This window comes from Pinus tabuliformis, chromosome 6 (assembly GCF_031772625.1).
Source record: "Pinus tabuliformis cultivar Carrire ecotype Pingquan chromosome 6, CPIR1, whole genome shotgun sequence".
Taxonomy (NCBI): Eukaryota; Viridiplantae; Streptophyta; class Pinopsida; order Pinales; family Pinaceae; genus Pinus; species Pinus tabuliformis.
The window spans coordinates 1,631,230,158-1,631,255,357 of NC_142292.1; the positions used below are offsets into that span (position 1 = coordinate 1,631,230,158).

Here is a 25,200-nt window from a genome sequence, read left to right on the forward strand (position 1 = left end):
CATGCATGTGACAACTATTATTTCCAGATAACTGTGTAGGCACTCATGGATAACTGATGCATGTCAGTTCCGTCAAAGACCCAGTTGAGATCAGATGTGGGACAGTATACTATCAGATGATAGGATATTTCTAGTAAGTATTCCTTGCATGGGGAAGGAAACTTCTTCCTTCTATGACTACATAGTTGGACCTGATGTGACAGCAGGTATGATCAGGCCAATTTACATGTGTTTTGTAATTGGACGCCAATCAAAACTGTGCAAGGAAATAGGAGCTTGGACCTGAGGTGAAACCTTTATATACAGGGCTAGGTAGTCCACGAGCTACATCATTAGAGTACAGAGAGAGCAAGATAGCTTTTGAGCTGATTGTTTTTGTATGTCGTTGAGGATTTCCACTTGATTGATAATACAATGTTGGGGTTTTATGCTAGTGCTTTACCAGTGATATATTATGTGTTATGTGTGATTGATTTCTTCTTATCAGTTATATGTTTTCATGGTTGATTAAGCTTCTGCAAAGTTTATGGTAGATGTAGATCTAGTATTATGCTTTAGTACATTGCATATATCAGTTTGATCTACAGGTGAAATTTTTACATGATATCAGTGAGCTAGTTGATTTGTAGAGAAAATTCTACATGGTATCAGAGCGAAGTTTTGTAGAAAAATTTCTACATGGTATCAGAGCAAAGGTGATCAAAGGAGAGAATAGTATACTGACAGGAGATTTCAAAGTTTTGAGTTTTGGGCTGAGAGTTTGTAGAGCAGATCTGAAAATTTATGTACACAATTTTCAGAAATAAATAGCAGATTTGGATTCCTTGCAGAAAAAGACCCAAATTCAAAAAAAAAAAATGGCTGAATCAGAGTTCGGATAAGGGAGATATCGCTGATTTAAAATCAGCTCTTTTCCTAGAAAATTTCATGACGGCCGGAAAGTGGAAACAGATTGGTGTGCTAGCCAACAACTTGTATGCACTTGAGGTACAAGATGCATGCAAAGCCTTAAAGAGCAAGGCAAAGGTTAGATACTTGGTGCTTAAGAGGGAGAGTAAATTACCTCTCAACATGCAGCGCTAGAAGAAGTCTCAGACAATTGTGGAGGAGCCACAATTGGTGAAGCAGCTTCAGGAGGTTGTGGAGCAGCCATAGCTAGAGAAGCTGAGAGGAGACCGAGTGGAGGCATCCACTCATGTAGAGACATCTAGTAGGGGAAATTTCGAGCCAGGTGGGTAGAGGGATCACATGCATCCATACCTCCAGGTAGGAGGTGGAACGATGTGGAGTGACTGTCCCAAGAAGGCTGGAATAGGGGCAGGATCTTTGAGGTACCCAACCTCTTTGATTCGACTTTGCTACAGGAGCCCCGATGAGGAGTAGCAGGACTGACTGATTGGGTAGAGACAGATGCGAATGGAGCGGCAGAGAGAGCTATAGTGCAGGAGTCCCAGGACTGTGTAGAGCTAACAGGCTGCAACAAATGCGAGAGGCACAAGAGTGTTGCACCAGTGCAAGATGGCACAGAGAGGTGTGCAACGGTGCGAGATGCATGGAGTGTTGCAGTAGCTCAGAGGTTAGAGAGGAAGCACTTGTCAGCAACAGATAGAGCTTCAGCATCAGAGTATGTTTCTAGCCCAACAGAGAGGTCAGTGGGGATTTTTTTTGTTCTAAGAGTTGCTGGAACAACCACACCTAGTAGATGTGTTGCATGCAGAACATTCCAGAGGTACAGGATCGGGTTCATGTTGAAGCCTTTCTTGTTGAGAGGGAGTGTTGAAAAATGGCAACAAGAAATGCTAAAAATAGCAGTTTGGGTACTAGCGTTGGATTGAGCAATAGGGAATGAAAAATGGAAGTGCTAAAAATAGCATTATGTTTTTAGCAGTTCAAGATGGATTCCTAATTTTAGTCAGTCCCTGGACAAAAATAGGAAGTAAAATTCGAATTTGGTCTTACCAGTAGTTTGGAATATTAATTAATTAATTCTCCATGAGTTAATTAGTTAAGGAAAAACAAACTTGAAGTCTTTGTGAGAACATGCAATTATTTCTCCACTAATTGGGGAATGTCTCCTTGATTTGCTCCACTGATTGAGGAATTAAGGATGAGTTCTATATTGAGAGGATCAGTTGACTTAGTTTAACTTAGTCAAGTTCAGTTAGATTAATTTAACAAGTTGTTAAATTAATGAGATATAGTTTGTTGATGCTTGCATGCATGTGACAACTATTATTTTCAGATAACTGTGTATTCACTCATGGATAACTGGTGCATGTTAGTTCTATCAGATACCTAGTTGAGATCAGATGTGGGACAGTGTACTATTAGATGCTACGATATTTCTAGTAAGTATTCCTTGCATGGGGAAGGAAGCTTCTTCCTTCTATGACTGCATAGTTGGACCTAACGTGACAGCAGGTATGATCAGGCCAATTTACATGTGTTTTGTAATTGGACCCCAATCAAAATTGCGCAAAGAAATAGGAGCTTGGACCTGAGGTGCATCCTTTATATACAGGGCTAGGTAGTCCATGAGATACATCATCAGAGTACAGAGAAAGCAGGATAGCTTTTCAGCTGATTCTTTTTGTGTGTTGTTGAGGATTTCCACTTGATTGATAATACAATGTTGGGATTTTATGCTGGTGCTTTCCCCAGTGATATATTCTTTGTTATGTGTGATTGACTCCTTCTTATCAGTTATATGTGTTCATGCTTGATGTTTCTCATGGTTGATTAAGCTTCCACAAAGTTTATGGTAGATGTAGATCTAGTATTATGCTTTAGTACATTACATATATCAGTTTGATCAGCAGGGGAAATCTCTACATGATATCAGTGAGCTAGCTGATTTGTAGAGAAAATTCTACACAACTCAGTGTTGGATCAAGGAAATTCTCATTCTCATTATCATATCAGAAAAATTACATAACAATGTCTTCCCCAAGTCTTGAACTTGAAAATTCTTAGTGCTCTTACATAAAAAAATCCAAATCCTAATGAGGTTCTAGGCCTCCTTATTTATACAACTGAAGTCTCCAATGACTTCCTTAAGTCTAGGGAGGCTTAGTTCCAAAATTCAAGATGAACTGGCTCTTTAACTGTCACTGGCTCGACTGCCTTTTGAACTTCATGATTTGGTTGCTTGCAACTCCAAGCTAGTGTGATTTGATGGAGTAAGATTTGAATGAGGGAGGATTAAATGAGGAGGATCTATCTCCTACAATCTCTCCTCCTTGTCTCATTTGAGTTTCTGCGATTAATTAGCCAAAATTGCCATGATTTTCTCTCAAAAACCCGCAATCAATGCACATTAGTCCACTAGACATAACATCTTACTTTTTCTCATCTCATTAAGAAAAATATGATTAAAATATGTAAGGAATTATGAGAAGAGTTGATTTAAATAAGCTTGGAGGTGTATTAAGGTCCATATAGTTACCCAATGATGAGGCTCATTGTTATAGACATTTTTGTGCCTTACAGCTCTAAGCATGAAATGTCCATAAACCAAGGGATCCTAAGTCCCTAAAATTGTTGTTCCTACCCCTAGAGGAACAAGGTCAACCAATTACAGCTTCTCCCAGAAGTTCTCCACCAGAAACTGCTCAGAATCAGTCAAATCAGGATCATTTCAGCTGCTCCACTAGCCAGTTGTGTTGCATAGCACCCCAGTACACTAGCTAGGTGCGTTGCAATGCACCTAAATGCACTACCAGGGTGCGCTGAGCGGGAAATGACAAATGGCAGTGTCATTTCGCGAGGTGGACAGACAATGGAAACTTCCAGAATCTTCCCCAATGACACTTGCCTCACTGAGTTCGACCAAAGATGAGTAAGAGGCTCTCAGTCTCCAAGTGGAAGCAAGAACTGACAGAGAGAAGCCACAAGTCAAATCATAAGCTGACTCATCCTCTTTGCATACATCTATATATGGATCCCTCATCCCAGAGATCTAAGGGGCTGGAATTTTGTACTTTGCAGAGAATTGCTGTTGGTTTTGAGATAGAGATCAGTGCATTGGGTGATTTATACTTTGTTGGAGGTGAAGAGGGGATTCCTTTGCTAGGGGGTTGATGCTGGATCAGGAATCATCGGCTGTAACTCCTCCTGGACCTTCTTGTTATATCAATAAAACTATTTGAGTTTCTCCTACATGCTTGTGTATCAATGATGTTTTGTTATGTTTGCATGTTTAGCTTAAATCTGATCCTAAGTTATTTATGAATGTAAATCCATGTCTTTGTGTAGTTTTCCTCTTCTGTGATCTTGCAGGAACTTGGTGAAGCTGGGCAAGCAAAGGAGCAGGTAGCTGGAAGCTGTCAAAGAGGAGAGAGATAAGATCAAAGGACTAGCGCAAGACACAGGTTAGTTCATCTTATTCCTCTTCATTTACAGTTCATAAAGAAGAATACGAAAGTAGTTTTCCTTGTTTGTTGCTAAGGCACTGTCACACCTTAGTGGGATAGGGGCGTTCTGAGTAGACACTTTTCCCAACAACAAAATGGCGACTCCGCTGGGGATCGTGTCTAGTTAGTTTGTTTGTGTTTCTCTTGTTGTTTGTTTCATAAACACAGAAGTAGCAATCGAACTGCATTTGCCCTTATCAAATGCAAAGTAGACACCTGCTACTTCAATCCACTCACTGGATTTGTTTATGATTTGAACAGCTGATTCACAAATGATCTGATGACCCTTTGTGATAGCTCTTAGTCCTCCTTTAAATCATCCCTCTGATTGTACCTTACTGATTGCTTTTACTCGGCCAAAAACCATAGATTAAACTGCAAACCGTGACCCAGAACCCGGATATAAGTCTCGTTTCTGCCCCAGCGCAGGCTCTATGAAGAGGTTCTGCATTTCAACGCAGGTCCCGAGAGGGCTACCTGCACTGCAATTCAGTTTCTCTGTGCAACAGGTGCGCTGATCAGCCTTTGCCCTGTGCAGCTGAGGTTCTCTGCTTCATTTTATCCAGTTTTGTCTCTGATTTTTGCAGCCTGTGATCAGTGTGTGTACCTGTCTGAAAAATCCTTTTCTTTGCCTTAATTCCGCCTCCTTTGTACAAAAAGACTGTAGATGTTCTTTGTGTGTTTGTTACATCATTTACAGTTTTCCATTGAAAGAGTAAAATAGTCATACTGTCATCCTTGGATTTAGATCTGTCGTAAGTGTCGATTTTGATCTTAGGAGAAAGTTTCTTTGCTGTTGACAGTCGATTATACTTTTACTTTTACCTTTGGTTTGAATTTGTCACTTTCTAGTGTCGAAATGAGTGTTTATTTCAAAATCATAGAGTGTCATAATCTTCTCTACCTTTTTGATTTCGAAAAGAAGCTTGTTTGTGTTTTTCACTTGAAAGCAAATTCAGATTTGTACATCAACTTTCTTTTTAGGCATCAATATTAAGAAAGTGAAAACAAATACATGCATATGTGCATTTGCATATTGATAGTTTGTATGGCTTGATTTAGGAAAAGTGCATTTACAGTGTGCTCTTTGCTCTTTGAGAAAAGATTGTGTCTTTCTTTTCCCCTTGTAGCTAGGATTTTCATTGCTGAAAAGAGATAAAAGCTTGCTTATCATCTTTAGATTGCATTTTACGAATTACATCTACATCTCGTGGTGAACCCAAAAGGCAAAATTCATAAGAAAGATCAACTTAAAATAAATTGAATGAATCTAACAACGCTTTGGAACTTAACGCACAACATAGAGGTCTAGGCTAGAGACGTGTTCTGGCGTCGTAAAACCTGGTAACTGTTGTCCTCACTGATGGTTGGGTGATTCCTCCACTGTGAGACGATAAGTGCCAGTACGGACTTGTGCTCCCACGTACCATCGAGTATATATTGGGAGACCCCTATAGGCTTAAAACCTTTTATCCATAGGAAGCCGTGTCGGCCGCCCTACTGATCGCAATGCACCGAACACAGCATTCGGGAAGATCGACTGTCGTACCGTAAAATGTATTCTGCAGTTTTGTGATTGGTTTGGTACTCCCTCTACCTAGATCTCCAGAGCAGTCCCTTTCGTTCCTTTTCAGACTCCTTAATGGAAAAGGTCCATCTGAGCACTTGTCACTTCAGGCTCATTAAAAATCGAAGGAGACTAGAGTCATCTTTTGTTTTTTCTCGACTCTTAAAAACTGAAAAAACAAGTTGTGTCTAAAGCGTCTAAAATTCATTTAATTCGGAAACGTACTTCCCCTTTTTTATTTTAATTGATCGAGTAATCTGCAATCGTGGAAGAAAGTCAATTGAAACCCCGTCGTTCGCGGAGGCTTACGAGTCAACCGTCTTTGTCTCCGGAATCGAAACCAGTACGGACAAAGCGAACTCGTTTAACCGGTTCGAAATCTCCTATTAAATTTAGAACAAGTGTTCCAACAACATCCGAGATTCCGGTTACTCCAAACATTTTTGGAAACCCTACCTCTACAGAAGAAGTTCAACAGCCACAGAGGGACAGTGATACTGATCCTAGTCTGAGAGTAAACACTTGTGTTACCGAACCAGTTCCATCTACAACCGGTTCGGAGAGTCTTGCTCTTCAAACATCTGTCGCTGTCGATTCCACCCCTTCTTCGGCACCAGAAATATTTTACGGACCTGACGGTCTTCCCCTTCCACCTGGTCTGATTGCGATTGAAGAAATTGTAGAAGATCCTCAAACAAGTACTCCAACGCACTTTGGAGTCGGGGTCACTCTATTTCCTTCTTCATCAGAAGTTGGTCTACCACCAGTGGAAGTTCCTGTAGAATCGCTAGGTAATCTTTTGGATAGACTCCAAATGTCTGAACAACCGTCAACATCTAGGACTGTGTCGTCTGACACAGCGACAGCAGAACTCCCTGCCATCACTCCAACAATGTTCGCTGGCATACCATCTGTCCCAACTAGCTCTCAACCGCTAGAAGGAGCCCACTCAGGGGCTATTTCGACAGTATGGTCCGTTCCTGTTTGTTCCTCCGGAATAATATCCGGCAACTCTTATGTTGAGTCTCAACAAATTGATCCATTTGGAGGTCAATTTGGGCAGTCTGGTCCCCAAGGGCAAACAATTCCCTTGAGTTCTAGATTACCACCGTATGGGGGGCAGTACGCCCTATAATTATCCCCTCCGGGAGGATATCCATATGGGGGTTCACAGCAATATTCAGGTTATAGCGGAATTACCTCAAGTGGTTGGGTACCTATACTCCCTCAACAACCAAGGGTTGTGTATTCGATGCAACAATGTGTACCTATGTCGAATATCCCGACTACACCAGCTATTGTGACAGTGTCACAAGTTCAAACGCTGCCTGTTGTATGTCAACCTCAGATTTCTCAGGTTGTAATGCAACAGTCTCTTGACCCTGTGACTCAACCACAATTGCCAACTAGTGGGGCGACACGGGTCCAAATGGGTACAATTGGCCCACACCTTGGTCCAACGGTTAGTATAGTGCAACAGCACATGGCTTCTCAACCATGGCTAGTGCAATACCAACAACCACAATTCCAACAAGTATACCAAGGTTCTGAGCAGCAAATCTTTGCGAACAGTGGACAGTCGTACATTCAAAACGGTCAAAATCAACCATTTTACAATGGTCATGTCCACCAACCGTATCAGTCATACCAGCATCAAATGCATTATGCTGGCATGCAAAGACCAACTGCTCAGGCAATCCCATCTTACCCTGGGTATGCTTCACCTAATCTGAATCAGCAGTTACCATTCGTGGCAACCTTAGAGTTACCTGATTTAAACCGGTTAACGAATGATCCAATTGCTTACACCCTTTGGTGGCCAGCGATTCCTCATAAACTTCCATCATATATTCCTAAATTTAATGGAAATCCGGGCGAAGATCCATCGAATCACGCGATGACATTTCATCTATGGTGTTCATCAAACACCCTAAACAATGATTTGATAAGGCTTCGCCTCTTCCAGAGGAAGTTAACGGGTCCAGTGGAAAAATGGTACATTGAATTGCCTAGAGCTTCGTTCGACAACTTCAGTACCTTAGCCACGGCTTTTTTAACCCATTTTTTCAATTACCAATAAGGTATGAAATGGGAACAGAACTACTTACCAACTTCAAACAGACAACAGCCACTCACATATCTGATCATATACATGAGTGGCGACGTCGTCATAGGATGGTAAAAACGTACGTTCCCGATCAGCTATTAGCGGAATGGTTTATCAAGTCATTACTACCTTCCATTACGGAAGATGTGGCAAAGGGGCGAGTCGTAACGGAAGAGCAAGTCATAGCTCGTGCGCAATATCTGGACTTGATCTATACTCAGTCTGGCACGCTCTACGACAAAATACCTGACGCCCCTAGACCGGAATTCTCAATTCCTCCTCCTCCTAAATCGAACAATGACTCTCACGCCGGCGATGGCGTGATTGGCAAAACAGACACGAAATCAACAAAGGCTACATCTAAGAAGGCCCGTAAGATTTCAGATCAAAATGCAAAAGACGAACTTCTTGCTTCGGAAGTAAATTCCATATAGACAGATAAACCAAACAACCAGGAAGCAAGAAGAAACAAGGCAAAGGGAAGAAGAAGAAACAGGATGAGTCATCTCCTGAAAAATCTTCTTCAAACCCTCCTGGAAATAGGAAACCCCCTGCGGGGTGTCATATATGCGATGAGGATCATTGGACGAGAGATTTTCCATACAAAGCTGAGCTTAAGAAATTCTTTAAAAGTTCAAAAACTTCAGTTGTGTTAATAGATCCGTTTCCAAATCCAGGAACAAATCTGGTTGATAGTGGAAATGCTTCCCCGTCTCAAGTGCTAATGTTGTCGGTTTCAAAACAGCAAAATGATGCTTTGATTTCGACAAGGAACAAAGATTACGGGAATCCGCAGCTGTCGAACGACAAGGATAAAGATCAACCAAGTAGTTCGACAACAACTTCGACCGAAGTTGTACCACCCATCATTCCTGAATTAACAATAAAACCGCCGAAGGGAGTAGTACACAAGTCGACATTTAATCCCCGCGCTAGAGTGGCGCAGCATTATAACATAGTGGAAGATTTGGCCCAATCGCCATCCGCTATGTCGACTCTTGAAGTACTACAAAATTGCCCATCCTAAAGGTAGGCTTTGTTATCAGCCATTGGTGGGGTTGACCCAAAAGATTCCGATCTTGTATCCTTCGACCACAAAGGATACGATCCTCAGTTACCAGCCCAACTAGCTTTCCTTATTCAAGTGAAAGCCCTCAACAAAACTGTTCATTGAACAATTATTGATGAGGGGGCATCCACATGCATTATGTCGATGAGTTGCTGGAAAAATTTAGGATCTCCAACCTTGTCGCGATCTTTGACGACATTAAAAGAATTCTACGGAAGGACATATACCCCATATGGTATCCTAAATAACTTGAAAGTTGAACTAGGGAGAAAAACGGTAGAAATAGATGTTGAAGTCATTGATGGGAATCTTGATTACAACATCCTACTAGGAAGACCATGGATATATGCCATGGCAGCTGTTGTGTCGACCTATTTTAGAAAGATTGCATTTCCCTTTCAAGGAGGGATTACAATCGTTGATCAACAAAACTTCCTCCCCAATGGTTCTCAAGTTACAGGAAGCATTCCCATGATCCATGGAAGCACCCATTCGCTTCAGAATATCGGAGTAGGCCTACTAAAAGATCCCATACTAATGGGAACTTTCGCTCTTCCACCTCCAATCAATCTGGCGGAAGTAGCATCGATAGGAACCTGCAATATGATATCTTCCACAAAGATCTCAGAAAATGATATCAACATGGATCATGCAATGGTTTTGCCCCCAAGCCCAATAGAAATATTATAGCAATCAATGTTCCTAGCATGGGAGGCAAACCCGAATCAACGCTCATCAAGCGTTTGGATAGATAGGTCTAGAGAATATGGTACCCCTTCAGATCCTTGGTCGCGAGTGCATGGAACCGACGAAGGAATTGTACAATCAATGTTGATTGGAGGGGCACCATGGAGTGATTGCCACCATCGTTCCCTTCTTCCAGATTATGAAGAAGATACTCAAGATGACCTTTATCATCCTTTAGTTTTTTAATTCCTATCAAATACTGTAAATACGGTGGATTCCGAGCGAAACTTATCCAACATTGAAGAGACTATCGCCATAAAAATCTCGACCAAAACAAATGTTGTAGAGAATATTTATGTTGGCAAATGTTGTTCTCCTTCAGAACTGGAAATATATAACGCTCTTTTTCGCGAATTCAAAGATGTCTTTGCTTGGTCATATGATGAAATTCCAGGCATTGACTCGAGTATCGTTGAACACGAAATTAAGATGTATCCAGATGTCAAACCGGTAAAACAACGGCTACGGCAGGTGCACCCCAAGAAAGCCGCTGCCACTAAGGCAGAAGTTGAAAAACTTCTCCATGCTGGTTTTATCTACCCGATTCCTTTGACCGATTGGGTATCCAATATTGTCCCTGTTATGAAGAAACAAGGGACAATTAGAGTGTGTGTCGATTATAGGGATGTAAATCAAGCTTGTCCAAAAGAAAACTACCCTACACCCTTCATCGACCAGATAATTGATGAATGCGCCGGATGCGAAATCTTTTCATTCATGGACGGATTTTCCGGGTATAATCAAATAAATATCCGCCCACAGGACCAGTCAAAGACTGCATTCATTTGTCTGTGGGGCACATTCGCATATCGAAAATTACCCTTTGGTTTAAAGAACGCGGGAGCGACATTTCAGAGGGCAATGAATTATGCCTTCCATGACATCAAAAACATCGTTCAACCATACCTCGACGACCTTCCGGCTCATTCGCGAAAGCGGACCGATCATCCGCAGCATTTAAGAGCGATATTTCTACGTTGCCGACACTACAAGATATGACTCAATCCACACAAATGTGTATTTTGCGTCAGTTCTGGTTGTTTACTTGGCTTTGTAGTCTCCAAGGATGGGATTCGTCTCGACCTATGCAAGGTCCAGGCAATCATAAATTTGCCTCCACCTTCAAATTTGCTTCAGATTCAGAAACTCCAAGGGAAAGAAAACTTTCTGAGGAGGTTCATTCCAAATTACGCCGAACTTGCTAAAGGTTATACACGTCTTTTGAAAAAGGAGGTACCCTTTGTATGGGATCAGGTTGCGCAAACTTCCTTTGATGCTTTGAAAGATTCCCTAATAAAAGCATCATTAATGTACGCCCCTGATTATCAAAGAGATTTTAACCTGTATCTGGCTACAGCAGATACAGCCATCACAATGGTTTTAGTTCAAGAAGTCGATGGAATTGAACATCCTATATATTATTTAAGTAATAAATTAAATGATACAGAAAGCAAATATTCTTACGTTGAAAAACTGGCGCTTGCAGCTGTTCAAGCGATACAAAGATTTCGACACTATGTCCTCTTTCGGAAAACTACCATTCTGTCTGATTGCAACCCCATGACTTATATATTGTCGCGACAGTTGCTGGGGGGCAAATATTCGAAATGGATAGCGATCCTTCAAGAGTTTGATCTGGAATTCGTAAAATCCAAGTCAAAGAAAGCTCTAGTTTTTGCAGAATTATTATGCGATCTCCCATCATCGTCCAACGATGAAACATCCGAAGAATCAATCGTGGATGAAAATTTGTTTCTGATATCTACAAGCAATGAGTGGTATGGAGATATAATAATTTATCTCCAAACCCAAAAGTTTAGGCCTAACACCTCTCACTCTGAACAAAAATGTATTCGATACCAAGCAAAAGACTACATGATCGTCGGTGATACACTTTACCGTCGTGGTATCGATACAGTTCTGAGAAGGTGCCTCACCCATGAGGAGGCCGAAAAAGCCCTGAATGAGTGTCATTTAGGGGCCTGTGGGGGGCATCAATCTGGATATGCTACAGCACAAAAAATCTTACGAGCAGGATACTTCTGGCCAACAATGTTCAAAGATTGCATAACCGCAGTCAGAAGTTGCCATGCTTGTCAAATTTTTGATAGCAAAACCAGAAGACCACCCGCACCTCTACAGCCAATAGTTGTTGTTGGGCCGTTCGCCAAATGGGGCATCGATTTCATGACATGTAACCCCACCTCGACCGGGGGGCATGGGTATATCATAGTCGCAGTTGACTATTTTACCAAATGGGCCGAGGCGATGCCTACATTAGATAATACTGGTGAAACAGCTGCCCTTTTCTTTTTCAATCATGTAGTCGCCAGATTCGGCGTACCACAGGCTATAGTCACAGATCATGGATCGCATTTTTGCAATCACATGATGCTCGAATTAGCTGCCAAACTAGGATTGTCTCACGACAGCTCTACTCCGTATTATCCGCAAGCCAACGGACAAGTTGAAGCAATCAACAAGGTCCTGAAGCGCATGTTGCAAAGGATGATTGGAGTTCACAAAAGAAGGTGGCACCTAATCCTGTACTCAGCCTTGTGGGCTTACCGAACATCGGTAAGGAATGCAACCGGGTTCACACCCTTCCAACTGGTATATGGCCTGGAAGCAGTCTTACCAGTCCAGTGTGAAATCTCGTCTCTTAAACTCGCAATCGATCTCCTCCCCGGAACTTCAGAAGAAGAGGCTCGTTTCTTGGAATTAATCCAATTGGATGAAACCCGTCGTGATGCCGCTTTGGCTAACGAAGCCCATAAGAAACGAGTCAAGGCGCAGTTCGACAAAAATTTCAAACCCCGTGTCTTCTCAGAAGATGACTTCGTCTTGCTTTACGACCAAGAATCCGATAAATTGGGAGCAGGTAAATTTAAGTCTTTATGGATGGGCCCCTATATTGTTAAACGGGTGTTAGCAAAAGGAGCCTACAAGTTAATGGATTATGACGGAGTTCCACTGGTGCAACCTCGTAATGGGTTGTACCTCAAGCGTTACTATGCCTAAATAGTAACCAATATGCTTTTGTTGTATTTTGTTTTCGCTAAAGTGTTCGTTTTGGTCGAGTAATCCACCTTTTTACATTTATTGCAGATGTCAAACCTTTTGGAGACATGTGTTGGATACGCCGACGGAGCGAGTCGTAGTTCGCGGAACCTGTCCTCCGCGGCCTGGGCCATTTTTTATCCAAGCGGCGAGTTAGTAAGTTTCAGAGGTGTATGTATTGGTCAATCAACGAATAACATCGTTGAGTATAGCACGTTGATAGAACTTCTCTCTGATGCCATCGCCCATGGTATATGCCGACTAATTGTCAGGCTAGACTCACAACTCGTAATACTGCAACTCAATGGTATATATTCCGTCCGAAACCCAGCTATTTATCGCATGTTCCTAAGGGTTAAGATTTTGGAAAGACAATTTGATCTTATTCAATACCAACATATTTCCAGAAACTTAAACACATTAACTGACTCATTAGCAAACTATGTGTTAGATAGGCATTTGCAACATTTATAAAAAGAAACACATCATCAATGTTTTACATGTGGATCATATAGCTCAACCAGAATAAAACCCCGAAAATCAAAATATATATATAGCTGTTTACATATAATGTTCTGTAACCAAGACAAAATCGGTCACATGACCCAAAAACTCAAAATGCTAGGGGGCACCCTAGTCTAATGATGCTCATGATAGCAAGTCACAGCCTGTGCGATCATGCGTAAGAGACGAGTCCATCGTCTAGGCACACCAGTAGTATGCCACTGTAACTGCAAAGGTAGCTCGTCGATCCTCACATCTGGAATACCGAGAGTAAGGCTCTCAACCTGCTCCTGCACAGCTGTGAGAGTCTCGGCCACATCAAGGTCACAAAGAATAACCCTCCCGGCGGCCTCTCCTGCTGGGGCAACGGCTGGCACTCTCAAGCGAACTACTGGACGAACAGGACCAACATATGCATGTACACATGAGTTTGATTAAAGTCTTGATAGAATAAAGCATAAGGACATTATAAATAAAGACAGTAAACAGTGATATGGTCAAAGATTTTACCAATAACGCCCCACTGCTCGCCATCCGGCAGTACTAAATCTGGATCACCCCGGAAGTCCATGCCAACATATGGATACTCGGCATAAGCCATCTCCTGACGATCAAACCACCTGAAGAAGGTATCAGAAAACGAAATCTGAGACTGGCCAGCATGCCTAGACATATGGTCAACCCATCTCTTCATACGTGGTTCAGTAGGAGAAGGTAAGTCGAGTGCAATGTACTGCGGCTGCATCAATGGTATCTTCTCCAAGGCAAAGGCGGTCAAAATAGAACCGAACCCAAAGTTTTTCAACCTCCCGTCCTTTATCTTGGTCAACTGATTTTTCATCACGAGAAGTACTGCATCACACCAGTTGAATATTTTCGGTTGGAGGCATTCCAAGGCATGCTGCATATAGGATCTGTTGGCTACATGAAGAGACGCACTACCGGCCATCCTACCAAAAGTAAACAGGATAGACCTAAGGGACCTGTCAGTGACATCACGGATGATGATCTTGCCGTCTTTACTCGACTGAGATCCTTCCCTGCAATACTGGCGGACATAATCTCTCACATAGTCACTTCCTCGGGCCGAACCTGACAAAGAGATGGGGGCACCCCGCCTCGACAAGCCAGTCAAGAAGTAAATGTTTACTACAGTCAAGGGGATAGATTTGCCCCTAATCTGGAAAACTTGATTGATAGGATCCCAAGCATCGAGCAAATACTGCAGTAGGTTGATCTGCTGTCTCATGCTAGAGATGCGGAAGAACTTCAGCAAGCCACAGTTCCGCAGCGCGTTCACTGTAACCGGATCATGTAGGGAAATCATGTCCTCTTCTTCATGTTCTCGTTCTTTCATGTTCTCGTTCTCGCCATGTAAGGGTCATCTTGCTCCGAGATCTCTGAAAAACAAACAAGAGAGGAGTTAGATCCTGATTTTGATGAGAAACAGGCAAAAATTTTCATCAAAAACTGTGCAACAAATTCCTTTTCTGCGCCCAACGCACCTGCAGCAGTGTTCCACCTGCGTTGAATGTCAAACTACCTTCATACTGGCCAACATTCAGCGCAGGTTTCGATGTACCTAGGGTGCGTTGATGGCAGAACGAACCCATCAAACCCCAGGGGCTCAGAAAAACAGAGAATGAAGCACAGAATGCAAAAAGGAAACCATGAAATGAAAGAGCTCGGGTTTAGCTCCTACCTGGTCCAGACGGCGCCGAGAATCGTCCACAGAATCTCCCGAAATCAGCTGATGAAAATCAAGGGGGAAAAGGCACCTCCAAAGCTCCAACAAACCAAGTTCAAATGAAATGGTAAAATGAGAGGTAAAAACACTTTTTAATTGCTTTTTACGTAGTTCAAAGTAAAATATTAGCGTTTTAATCTCATTTTCAAGCAAATGTTGTTCATTTCTAACTAGTTTGATGAAGCAGTTGAAAATACAGTACTATCTTTGGAAAGACGAAGCTATTTGTGGTAAAAAATCAAAACAAGACCATCTAATCGAGCAGTTTTAGCACATAGTTCAAGCTCGTTAAAAAATAAACATAAGACCGAGCAAGTGTTTCAATCCGCGTTTAAGCTCGTTAAAAAATGAACTATCCTCCGGTAAATAACCACCGTGGTTGCTCTTGAGAAACAATGCACAAAATTACAATTATTTGGAGACTCTCAACTTGTTTGTAATTGGCTCAACAGAAAATCAAATTGCAATGTTTTTTCATTGAGACATTTACTGGAGGAGACACACAGGCTAACAGCAGTTTTTGAAAAATTTGATTGTAAACACATTTACAGGTAGCGCAACTCAAGGGCAGACCTACTGTCTAAGCAAGCAACGCAAAGGCAAGAGGAAGACTGGCTAATCGAGGAAGAAGTGGATGGAACCTTCCACCGCCATTATCATAGGCCTTTTGTAGATCCACAAGCTCAAAGAGAAAATCAGATATAGAGATGGCTCCATCCCACACATACAGTTTTTTGTTTCGGTTTTGTTTTCATATTTGCTGCAAACATGTTTTCGTTTAAATATGTATTTGCAGACTTTGTTACCTACGGTCGCCACAGGCCGATATATTTCTAATTTTCTGGGTTTATACTCCGCAGTCCCTGCGCGGAGCTTTAAAACAGAGTATATTACAGGAATATATATGTTCACAGAGATCTGGAACTCCCTACATGGAGGTAAATGTCAATTATTTTTTGGCTTCTGTTGTGCTGAATAATACATGGTGGGAACACTTTGTATAAATTATGCTACTGATCAGAGAGGAAGTTTTCCTCACTTGGCATATGTTATAAACATCTACAGAATGTAACTTTCTATTGACTAATGGAAATTGCGACTTTTTCTACGGGAAAAAAATAACCACCGTGAATGTAGCATTATCAGCCATTAAAGCCTTGGTCGTGTTTGCACCGTCACCTCCACTTTTCATTGGCCGATCATTCACCTCCATTTGATTATTTACCCATTTTGAGGAGCAGCTGCGAAGAGTGATTTCACTAGCCATCCTTGTAACACTTCCGTGATTGGAAAATTCCAACCCTTACCTGGAATTAGCTACTACCCATTTTATCACTCATTCCTCAAAAAGACGAGTTTTCTTTAAGCTCTTTTCATCTGACTCGTAAAATATGAAAAGATTGCCGAGTTTTGGCCTTCCAGCTCGTTAAAGTGACCGGAAGTGCTATCCCTCCTCTAGATTTTAATCTTTTTGGACCTGAGGGATTATTGCACAAAAAGATCGAGCGCTTGTGTTGTTCGGCTCGTTAAAACTATCGAAAATTCATCCCTTCTGTATTGTTTTATACTTTTTCGGACTTAAGGGATTAGATGACGAAAAAGGATTTCCGGAGTTAACTTTACATACCTTTTCAGACTCTCTAAAAATGAAAAGGACCGAGTTATCTTTGTCGTTAGACTCGTTAAAAAGATTAATAGCGACAAACTTGTCTTTAGACGAGAACGAGTTTCACTATTGCTAGGCTCGTTAAAACATAGCGATGGGTTTGCCCGAAGGGCAAATTATAGAACAAGCATATGTTATCCTCCTCAAGCTTGACAAAAATAAAGAGGTACTGGTCAGCAATGACTGGGGAAAAATTGGGAAGAAACTCAAAGAATCTTTATTGGTAGCAAGTCGCTCTTGAACATGACACTTCCACTCCGTGCCTGAGTCGGGTTGGGTTGTTTCATTCACCGGTCACATCACCATGGTCACGCCATACCATCCACATTTGGGGTAAATGCTACCAATCCATCACATAAGTGTCGCCGACATGTTCAAGAGAAGTCACCCGTGTCCCATCCACTACCATACACTATACTTCATTCCTTCATGACCGCCCTCCTGAACCATATATCATCAGATCGTTTTCACCTCCATCAAAATCATTTACTCCGTTCCGTGTCATTGATGTGGGATTCATCAAGGCCCTCCTTTGACGGATCGCTTCTTGTCGACACTAGCTCATTATCCAAGAAGTTGATCTAGGAACACCCCATTCAGTACTTTGAAACTTGCATGCCTCAATGGCAAGTTTCTCACTTCCGGCGACAGGTATACATCAATGACCTTCAACCGAAAGATTTTGCGTGGTGTTCGACGCCAAGTCCTTTATTCACACCACGTGAATTGTACTGCAGTACCTTGAGGGTCATCATCCTTATCGGTGATTCCTCTCGCGCTTGTTAATAGTTTACATCATTGACTGGTAATCAAGCGATGTCTTTCCATGTTCGACTTCAAAACATTTTTCACATGGATCGACTTGTACTTCGAGTGAAGATCGGACGAGATTGAAGACCCCGGATCTAGTTTCATCCATCCGGGCTACGATATATATTCAGGAAAAATAAAGACATTGACATGTACAACATTGCAGCACAGATAATCATCCTACCAAAAGGATGATGACTTCATCAAAATCATCAGTCTACCATCAGACGATTGTCTGTCCTGTGTACATAAAAATGAATTTATAAAGCTGAGCATGGGAATGCCCGCCTCAGCTAGATCATGAAAACAGTATGAAGATAATGTATTGTATTGTATCTTATTACAGGTCTCCTCCCAACATTGAAATAACTTCGGATCCTCCTAATAAAGCATTTCACCCGATAAACGGCCTCATACTTTAGGGGGCAACTGTTATAAACATTTTTGTGCCTTACAGCTCTAAGCATGAAATGTCCATAAACCAAGGGATCCTAAGTCCCTAAAAGTGTTGTTCCTACCCCTAGAGGAACAAGGTCAACCAATTACAGCTTCTCCCAGAAGTTCTCCACCAGAAACTGCTCAGAATCAGTCAAATCAGGATCATTTCAGCTGCTCCACTAGCCAGCTGCGTTGCATAGCACCCCAGTACACTAGCTAGGTGCATTGCAACGCACCTAAATGCACTACCAGGGTGCGCTGAGCGGGAAATGACAAATGGCAGTGTCATTCCGCGAGGTGGATAGACAATGGAAACTTCCAGAATCTTCCCCAATGACACTTGCCTCACTGAGTTTGACCAAAGATGAGTAAGAGGCTCTCAGTCTCCAAGTGGAAGCAAGAACTGATAGAGAGAAGCCACAAGTCAAATCATAAGCTGACTCATCCTCTTTGCATACATCTATATATGGATCCCTCATCCTAGAGATCCAAGGGGCTGGAATTTTGTACTTTGCAGAGAATTGTTGTTGGTTTTGAGATAGAGATCAGTGCATTGGGTGATTTATGCTTTGTTGGAGGTGAAGAGGGGATTCCTTTGCTGGGGGGTTGATGCTGGATCAGGAATCATCGGTTGTAACTCCTCCTGGACCTTCTTGTTATATCAATAAAACTATTTGAGTTTCTCCTACATGCTTGTGTATCAATGATGTTTTGTTATGTTTGCATGTTTAGCTTAAATCTGATCCTAAGCTATTTATGAATGTAAATCCATGTCTTTGTGTAGTTTTCCTCTTCTGTGATCTTGCAGGAACTTGGTGAAGCTGGGCAAGCGAAGGAGCAGGTAGCTGGAAGCTGTCAAAGAGGAGAGAGATAAGATCAAAGGACTAGCGCAAGACACAGGTTAGTTCATCCTATTCCTCTTCATTTACAGTTCATAAAGAAGAATACGAAAGTAGTTTTCCTTGTTTGTTGCTAAGGCACTGTCACACCTTAGTGGGATAGGGGCATTCTGAGTAGACACTTTTCCCAACAACACTCATCACCCCCCTACTGGAAGTGTTGCTCATCCTCTGAGCAACTCAATCTATATCCATGTCCTTCATTGCTCTAGTGGCCTCCCTGACATCCCATGCTTCTGTTGTAGTTTCCTCTTCCTGTGAATAGAATCCTGCCTTCCTCTCTATTTCTTCCCACTGGTTTCTTTATTCCTCTTCCTTCCTTCCTTCCAACATTCCTAAGAGCAGTGGTGGACTAGGTCTCAAGCCAATCCAATTGACTTTGAGTCTTTTTAGAGTTTGCTTGTACATTGGTGTTCTATTTAGTGCCTCTCACATTCTCTGATTTTCAAGCTGTAAGGCAAGGTGTTCCATCTACTTTGGCAAGCTTGCATGTTGTCATCTCCTAACAACCTGGACATGTCTTCAAAGTGTGTGACGGCTTGCTCTTGGGCAGCAAGGTACCTAGGTGCAAGCTTATGATCATTTCCAATCAGGTTGTGGGTGTTGATGACAACCATTAGGTTAGATTGCTCAACTCTTATCATGAGGGGTTATGTCTCTTCTCTTTCCATTACCTTATTCATCTCTGCAACTCTTGCCTCCTCATGATTCATCCATGATGCTAAGGCCATTAATTGCAAGTCCCCTAGTTTTGAATTTGGGTCCCACACATTCAAATCTGTTAAGGCCAAGTTGTGTAGGTAAAACTCAGACATTTTATCTCTATCCTCCAAGGTGCTTTGATCACAGAGATCAATGAATTGTTTATAGTCTTGGAAGGGCATAGTGCCTCTTTGTGCTAAAGTTTTAATTTTGAACTGTAGCCACTGCTCCTTAAGATACAAGGCATAAGACTTTACTAGCATCCTGCACTGGATTACCTCTAAGGATAAATTGGCCATAGCTGCCAATTGGATTTCCTTTCTTGTATCTGCCCCCTTAGCCATGCATTCTCTGCTTCTGAATAAGCTTTCATCATTTCCTCTTTGTCCCTTATGCTTCTCAGTTCTCTGTCCATCTCCTTTACTTTCTCCTCCATGTGGCCCACATCCTCCACTCCTTTGGACTTGGCAATTTGCATCCACCTGTGTGTTCTTGCCCTTTCTTTCTCAAGCTCAAAGAATAAGGGGATGGAAAATTTTTGTGGGATGAACTTGCCCCCTTCAATGAACTTGTAGTAAGGGTCAAGGTTTGGTTGAGGACTAGGTTCTCTTAGCTCTGGGTCTTCCTTCTTTGTTTCTTGCTGAGTGATACCTTCTTGGTCCATTTTCTGAGTTTCCTGTAGGTTTAGCAGAGTTTCCTGTAGGATGGCCTATGCTTCATGTAGGTCCTTTTGTGTCTCCTGTAGGAGACCTTTTCCCTTTGATGAGGCAGACTTGGTGACAAGCCTCCTAACATAAGTGATTGGAGATTTGGGAGAGGCTTGTCCTGATGATCCCTCTCCCCAATTTTTCTCAAGAGGAGCTACCTTTCCTTGCTGCTTTGGTGAGTCTTCAATGATAATAGGAATTTTGGTGGGTGTTTGAGGTCTTCCTTACTTGATTCTTGTGATTTTTCTTGTCCTAAAGTATAATGGGGTTTGTCTCTACCTTTTCTTCTTTTTCTTGTCCTAAATCAAAGCCGTTTCGCTATCATGTCTTAAAATTATCACTTCCAACTATAAAACAAGCATAATTCAAATAGATGAAAGGTCCCATTTTCCTTTCAATAGTGTAGTATTTAAAAGTACTCAAAGGTAAATTTTTGAAATCCATAATCATCCATGTCATAATGTTTTGAACTATTTAGAGTTTACTAAAAAAACCTTGGAGATAATTGCTCCCAATTACATTCAATGAATTTTAGATTTTAGTTTTTTTGGTTTTGATAGAGATTAAGTGTGGGAAATGTTACTTATGCTAGAGTCTAAATTTAGGAAGTGTGATTTGTGCATGTGTGAGCTAATATTGGCATATCTATTCTTAGACATTATGAATCAATCAATTACCGTATTTTAGTCATGTAGCTTCAATCAATTGAATCAATGCAAATTACTAACCAGCAACTCATATTTGATTGTTTTATTGTGTTGTTATCTCCTCTTGTGGGTTAAATTTGAGGGTATTTACCTCTATTTGACTATTTTAAAATCTTACCTAAATTTTTTAAATTGCCAATTTGATAAGTGACTTAAAATTTTGTTGTTTGTTTGTGTAATTTGAAATATATTTATAGAAAACAAAAGAAGTTAGTGATTATATTGGTTGAGAGTCCAAAGTATGTACTATGCAACACCCATAATACTAAGACTTTAAGATAAGACATCAAAGTAAGCATAGAGTCCTCCATAGTGATCCTTGAACTTATTTGAAAAATCGAGTCTCAATCTTGGGACGCATCTTGTGATCTTACATAATACACACTTAAAGCATGAATGTTGATGGGCAAAACTTAAAGACTTAGACTTACATGACATGCCCTCACATATGGGTCATTCTTACTCTATCTAAAACAATCATTATTTTTTCTTGTTTATGTAAGTGAAATAATTGTTTTTTATTTGATTTTGAAAATTTTATATAATTTCTTTAATATTAACCCAATGGTGACAAATATCATTTTTTATAAAAACCAATTTTTATAAAATAAATTTTGATTAGAAAAAAATCTACTTTCAAAATAAAAAATTAACAAAAATAATAATATAATAAATATATGAATATGAAACTATTTTTAATCTCCAAGATAAATATATGAATCTGAAACGGCTTATAATATGGGTTTTGCATAAATCTATTTTCGTTATTGAAGATCGATCTAATAATGCGGAAAAAAAATGTAGACTAACCTTTCATTAAAATATTTCACAGATAAGAGTATACATCAATTTTATACACTCCCTGCTCTGGGTATATGTCGCCACATCATCCCCGTCATGTCACTTCATTGCTCACAAAGTCATAAGACAGCCAGGACAAGACGACTTCGAAGGCATTTTCTGACTATATACGATGATTCCATTCCAAATTTCAATTCAATTGTTTCCTCCATTATCGTACGAGTAATTCGATATCAAATACAAAGAGGATACAGGATCATTTAGCGCGTAGATTCCGCGGAGACTGAAATTCCCATCCGATAATAATTCCAATTTGATGTACGAGTGATTTGATATCAAATAGAAATACGGCAGTAGCGCCCAGCAATTATAAAACAAATCTGGTACTTTAGTATCTAGAGTTTTGGTGTTTGAAATATTTGCAAAATGTCTCACTTTTGTTGAGACTGAAATTTCAATCTCATAATAATTTCATTTAATAATAATAAAAGAGACTATAATTGAACGGAGGCCATATTTTAGATTCGAAACTAATGAAATTTTTTGTTGAGAAGAAATTTCTAAGTTTGGAATTTTGGTGTCTTGTATATTTTTAACGGTGATAAATCAATTTCTACTCTTAAAAAACAATTGAAACAATCAAATAATTCCATTTCTACTAAAAAAAAATTACTTGGGAACGAAATTGTCTGACTCTGTAGACAACGCCATAACTGAAATCCTTTACAAAAACAATTGAAACACTCAAATAATTCCATTTCTACATAAAAAATTACTTGGGAACGAAATTGTCTGACTCTGTAGACAACGCCATAACTGAAATCCTTCACAATGCATCTGCACTGTGTAAATTTAGACCGTTAGTTTTATGAAGAAATATTATGACTGGATCGATTATGTTTCTTATGGGATTTATCTACGGCCGTCGATCCCAAACTCGCTTGTATCATCTGTGGGCTTCCTTTTCTTAAATCGGATTCATGAATCCATTCAACTTGTTGTGTGTTATCGAAGAAATCTATCAGGCATCGCTTAAATTGTGTGAGGATTGAATTTCCAATTTGGTGATGATAAGATAGACTATAATTGAAATCTTTCAACCAAATATTAACAATGTGTAAATTAAAGCATTATATTTCTTAAGAAATATTATGAAATCCATTACGTTTTTTATGGGATCTATCTATGGCCTGCCAACACTAACTCGCTTGTATTGCATCCCTTCCATTCCTCCTCGGATTCGGACAGCAGCAAGCCGAGCAATGGTGGGCTTCCCTTCTGTAAATGAAGTTCATGAATCCAGTCCACCTGTTGTGTGTTATTGAATAAATATTCCCTTCCTTCATCGGCAGCATCGGTAAAACTGTCAACACCCTGCATACTGCTTTGATCAAAATACACAACTTCAAATTCATTTGTCCCCACCTCCAATGTAGCTGGTTCCCTGCAAAACTCTTCTGATACAGAATCTGATGGGCACGAGAGCACATTACAGTCAGGAGAAGATAGACCGTTCAAGCTCAATAGATTGTCAGGCAATCCTGCAAAATAATCGGAATGTGGGGATCTCTCAGACGCTATACTGGACAAGGAAAAGGTGCAGGTTCTGGCATTTGTTTCAACCAGCTTATCAGCCGCTGCAAATGCAATGCTGTCCGAATCATCGACTATGATGAAGTCGTTCACTAGTCGGTCGCAACATGACTTGGTAGAATTCATAGTTTTTATAACATTACATGATTTAAGGGCTCTATCTGGACTAAGATAACTGCAGCTATGACCGTAAGATCCTTTTAATCTTTCTATTTCCGGCTTTCTCACCACCGGTTTTATTCTTGTGGGAATGGTTTTGAACACAGGACTTTTTGGGCGAGGAGATTTTGACACCGTCTTCGGATTTTCATTTTCCCTACTGTTGTGGTGAGATAGTGTCACTGATAGCATCTTCTTGTTTAGATGACTGTTCCAGTAGTTCTTGATTTCATTGTCTGTTCGCCCAGGCAGTCGTCCTGCTATCAGCGACCACCTGCATGCACACAAAAATAACATACATCCAACATATATCGCATGAACTTCTTACTACGACATTAATAATTCCTAACTCCAATATAGGGACTGGATGAATTCTGTCGAGTGAATAAATGTTAAGTCAATCTCAACTTACCGGTTGCCAAGGAGACGATGCAAGCGAATAATGAGGTCCTCCTCATCGAGGGAAATGTTTCCGCGTTTAATGTCGGGACGAAGATAGTTGAGCCAACGTAGTCTGCAACTCTTTCCACACCGCATAAGTCCTGCAAAACAAATTCTCTCCACTAATTTATTTAGCTTCCCAATAAACATTTGTATCTGTATTTACTATTGATACATTACTACTTTCAGAGATTTGCTGAGATTCACCTGCTTTTTTGGGGAGATTTGTCCATCCACCATCGCCATGAATTCGAATGTACTCGGACAAAATCACATCCTCCTTGGAAGTCCACGCCCCGCGGTTGAGCCCTTCTTTCGAGCAGCAAGGAGATCTACCCATCTTGGATACTCTTCGTCAGTAACTCAACGGCTGATGATATTTTCTTGCTGCGCACAGACCTTGTTTTTCTCCTTTGCAAACGTTGAGTATATATAGGAAAATTTTGATTATCCCTTCTCAAATTAGTTACTGTGTAAATATTTGGTTAGTGATGAAAAACATGTGACCTCAAGAATATTGATGCAGATTTTCAATGGTCGAAATTTAAGGGCTATCAGATTGTATTTAACCATGTTCCTGATGTCCGCTCAGAAAGTGGGCCCGTTGAAAAATAACGCATTGTATGCATAAGATTTACGCTTTTTTGGTCATATCAATGATTCACAGCTTGGATGGTGATTAACAGTGGCTAATCTAATTGGCTACAGTGAACAGAGCAGAGTCAATTAAAGTTTGTGTCAATGGACAATGCGCGCCTGCAAAGTCTGCACTGCACTCTCCCCTGAGTTTCAAGTAATAATCATCACGAATGTGCATGGTTAATAGTGTTGAGACTGACGGTTGGGTGGTGTCTGGTCTTACGGCCAACCGTAGATGAAGCCTGCAGCCTGCTGGCATTAGGGACAAAGATGCAATAGTCGGAGATTGGAAATAATTGACGGTGCTGAACATGAAGCCTGCAGGCGTTAGGGACCAAGATGCGACAGTTGGAGATTGTAAATAAAAGACAGTGCCGAATATGAAGCCACCCTCGCTTTTCACGTCAAGAAATGGATACAACGGA

At 40.9% G+C, this 25,200-nt stretch overlaps 1 protein-coding gene across 1 annotated transcript; it reads right to left on the reverse strand.

Annotated features, from left to right (window-relative positions):
• Positions 1 to 23,122: 23,122 nt before the first annotated feature.
• On the reverse strand, positions 23,123 to 24,525 carry LOC149265163 (uncharacterized). Its single transcript, XM_089391969.1, has 3 exons — positions 24,344 to 24,525; positions 24,108 to 24,237; positions 23,123 to 23,969 (listed from the first exon to the last, which is right to left on the reverse strand). Exons 1-3 carry the CDS (start codon positions 24,474 to 24,476, stop codon positions 23,123 to 23,125), a joined length of 1,110 nt encoding a protein of 369 aa, XP_089248095.1. The 5' UTR covers positions 24,477 to 24,525.
• Positions 24,526 to 25,200: the final 675 nt, after the last annotated feature.

Coding starts and splice junctions, on each gene's coding strand:
- LOC149265163 (XM_089391969.1), bottom strand. CDS start 24,476: ATGGGTAGATCTCCTTGCTGCTCGAAAGAAGGGCTCAACCGCGGGGCG. Junction 24,238..24,343: donor AAATCTCCCCAAAAAAGCAG/GTGAATCTCAGC, acceptor TTTGTTTTGCAG/GACTTATGCGGTGTGGAAAG. Junction 23,970..24,107: donor CATCGTCTCCTTGGCAACCG/GTAAGTTGAGAT, acceptor GTGTGCATGCAG/GTGGTCGCTGATAGCAGGAC.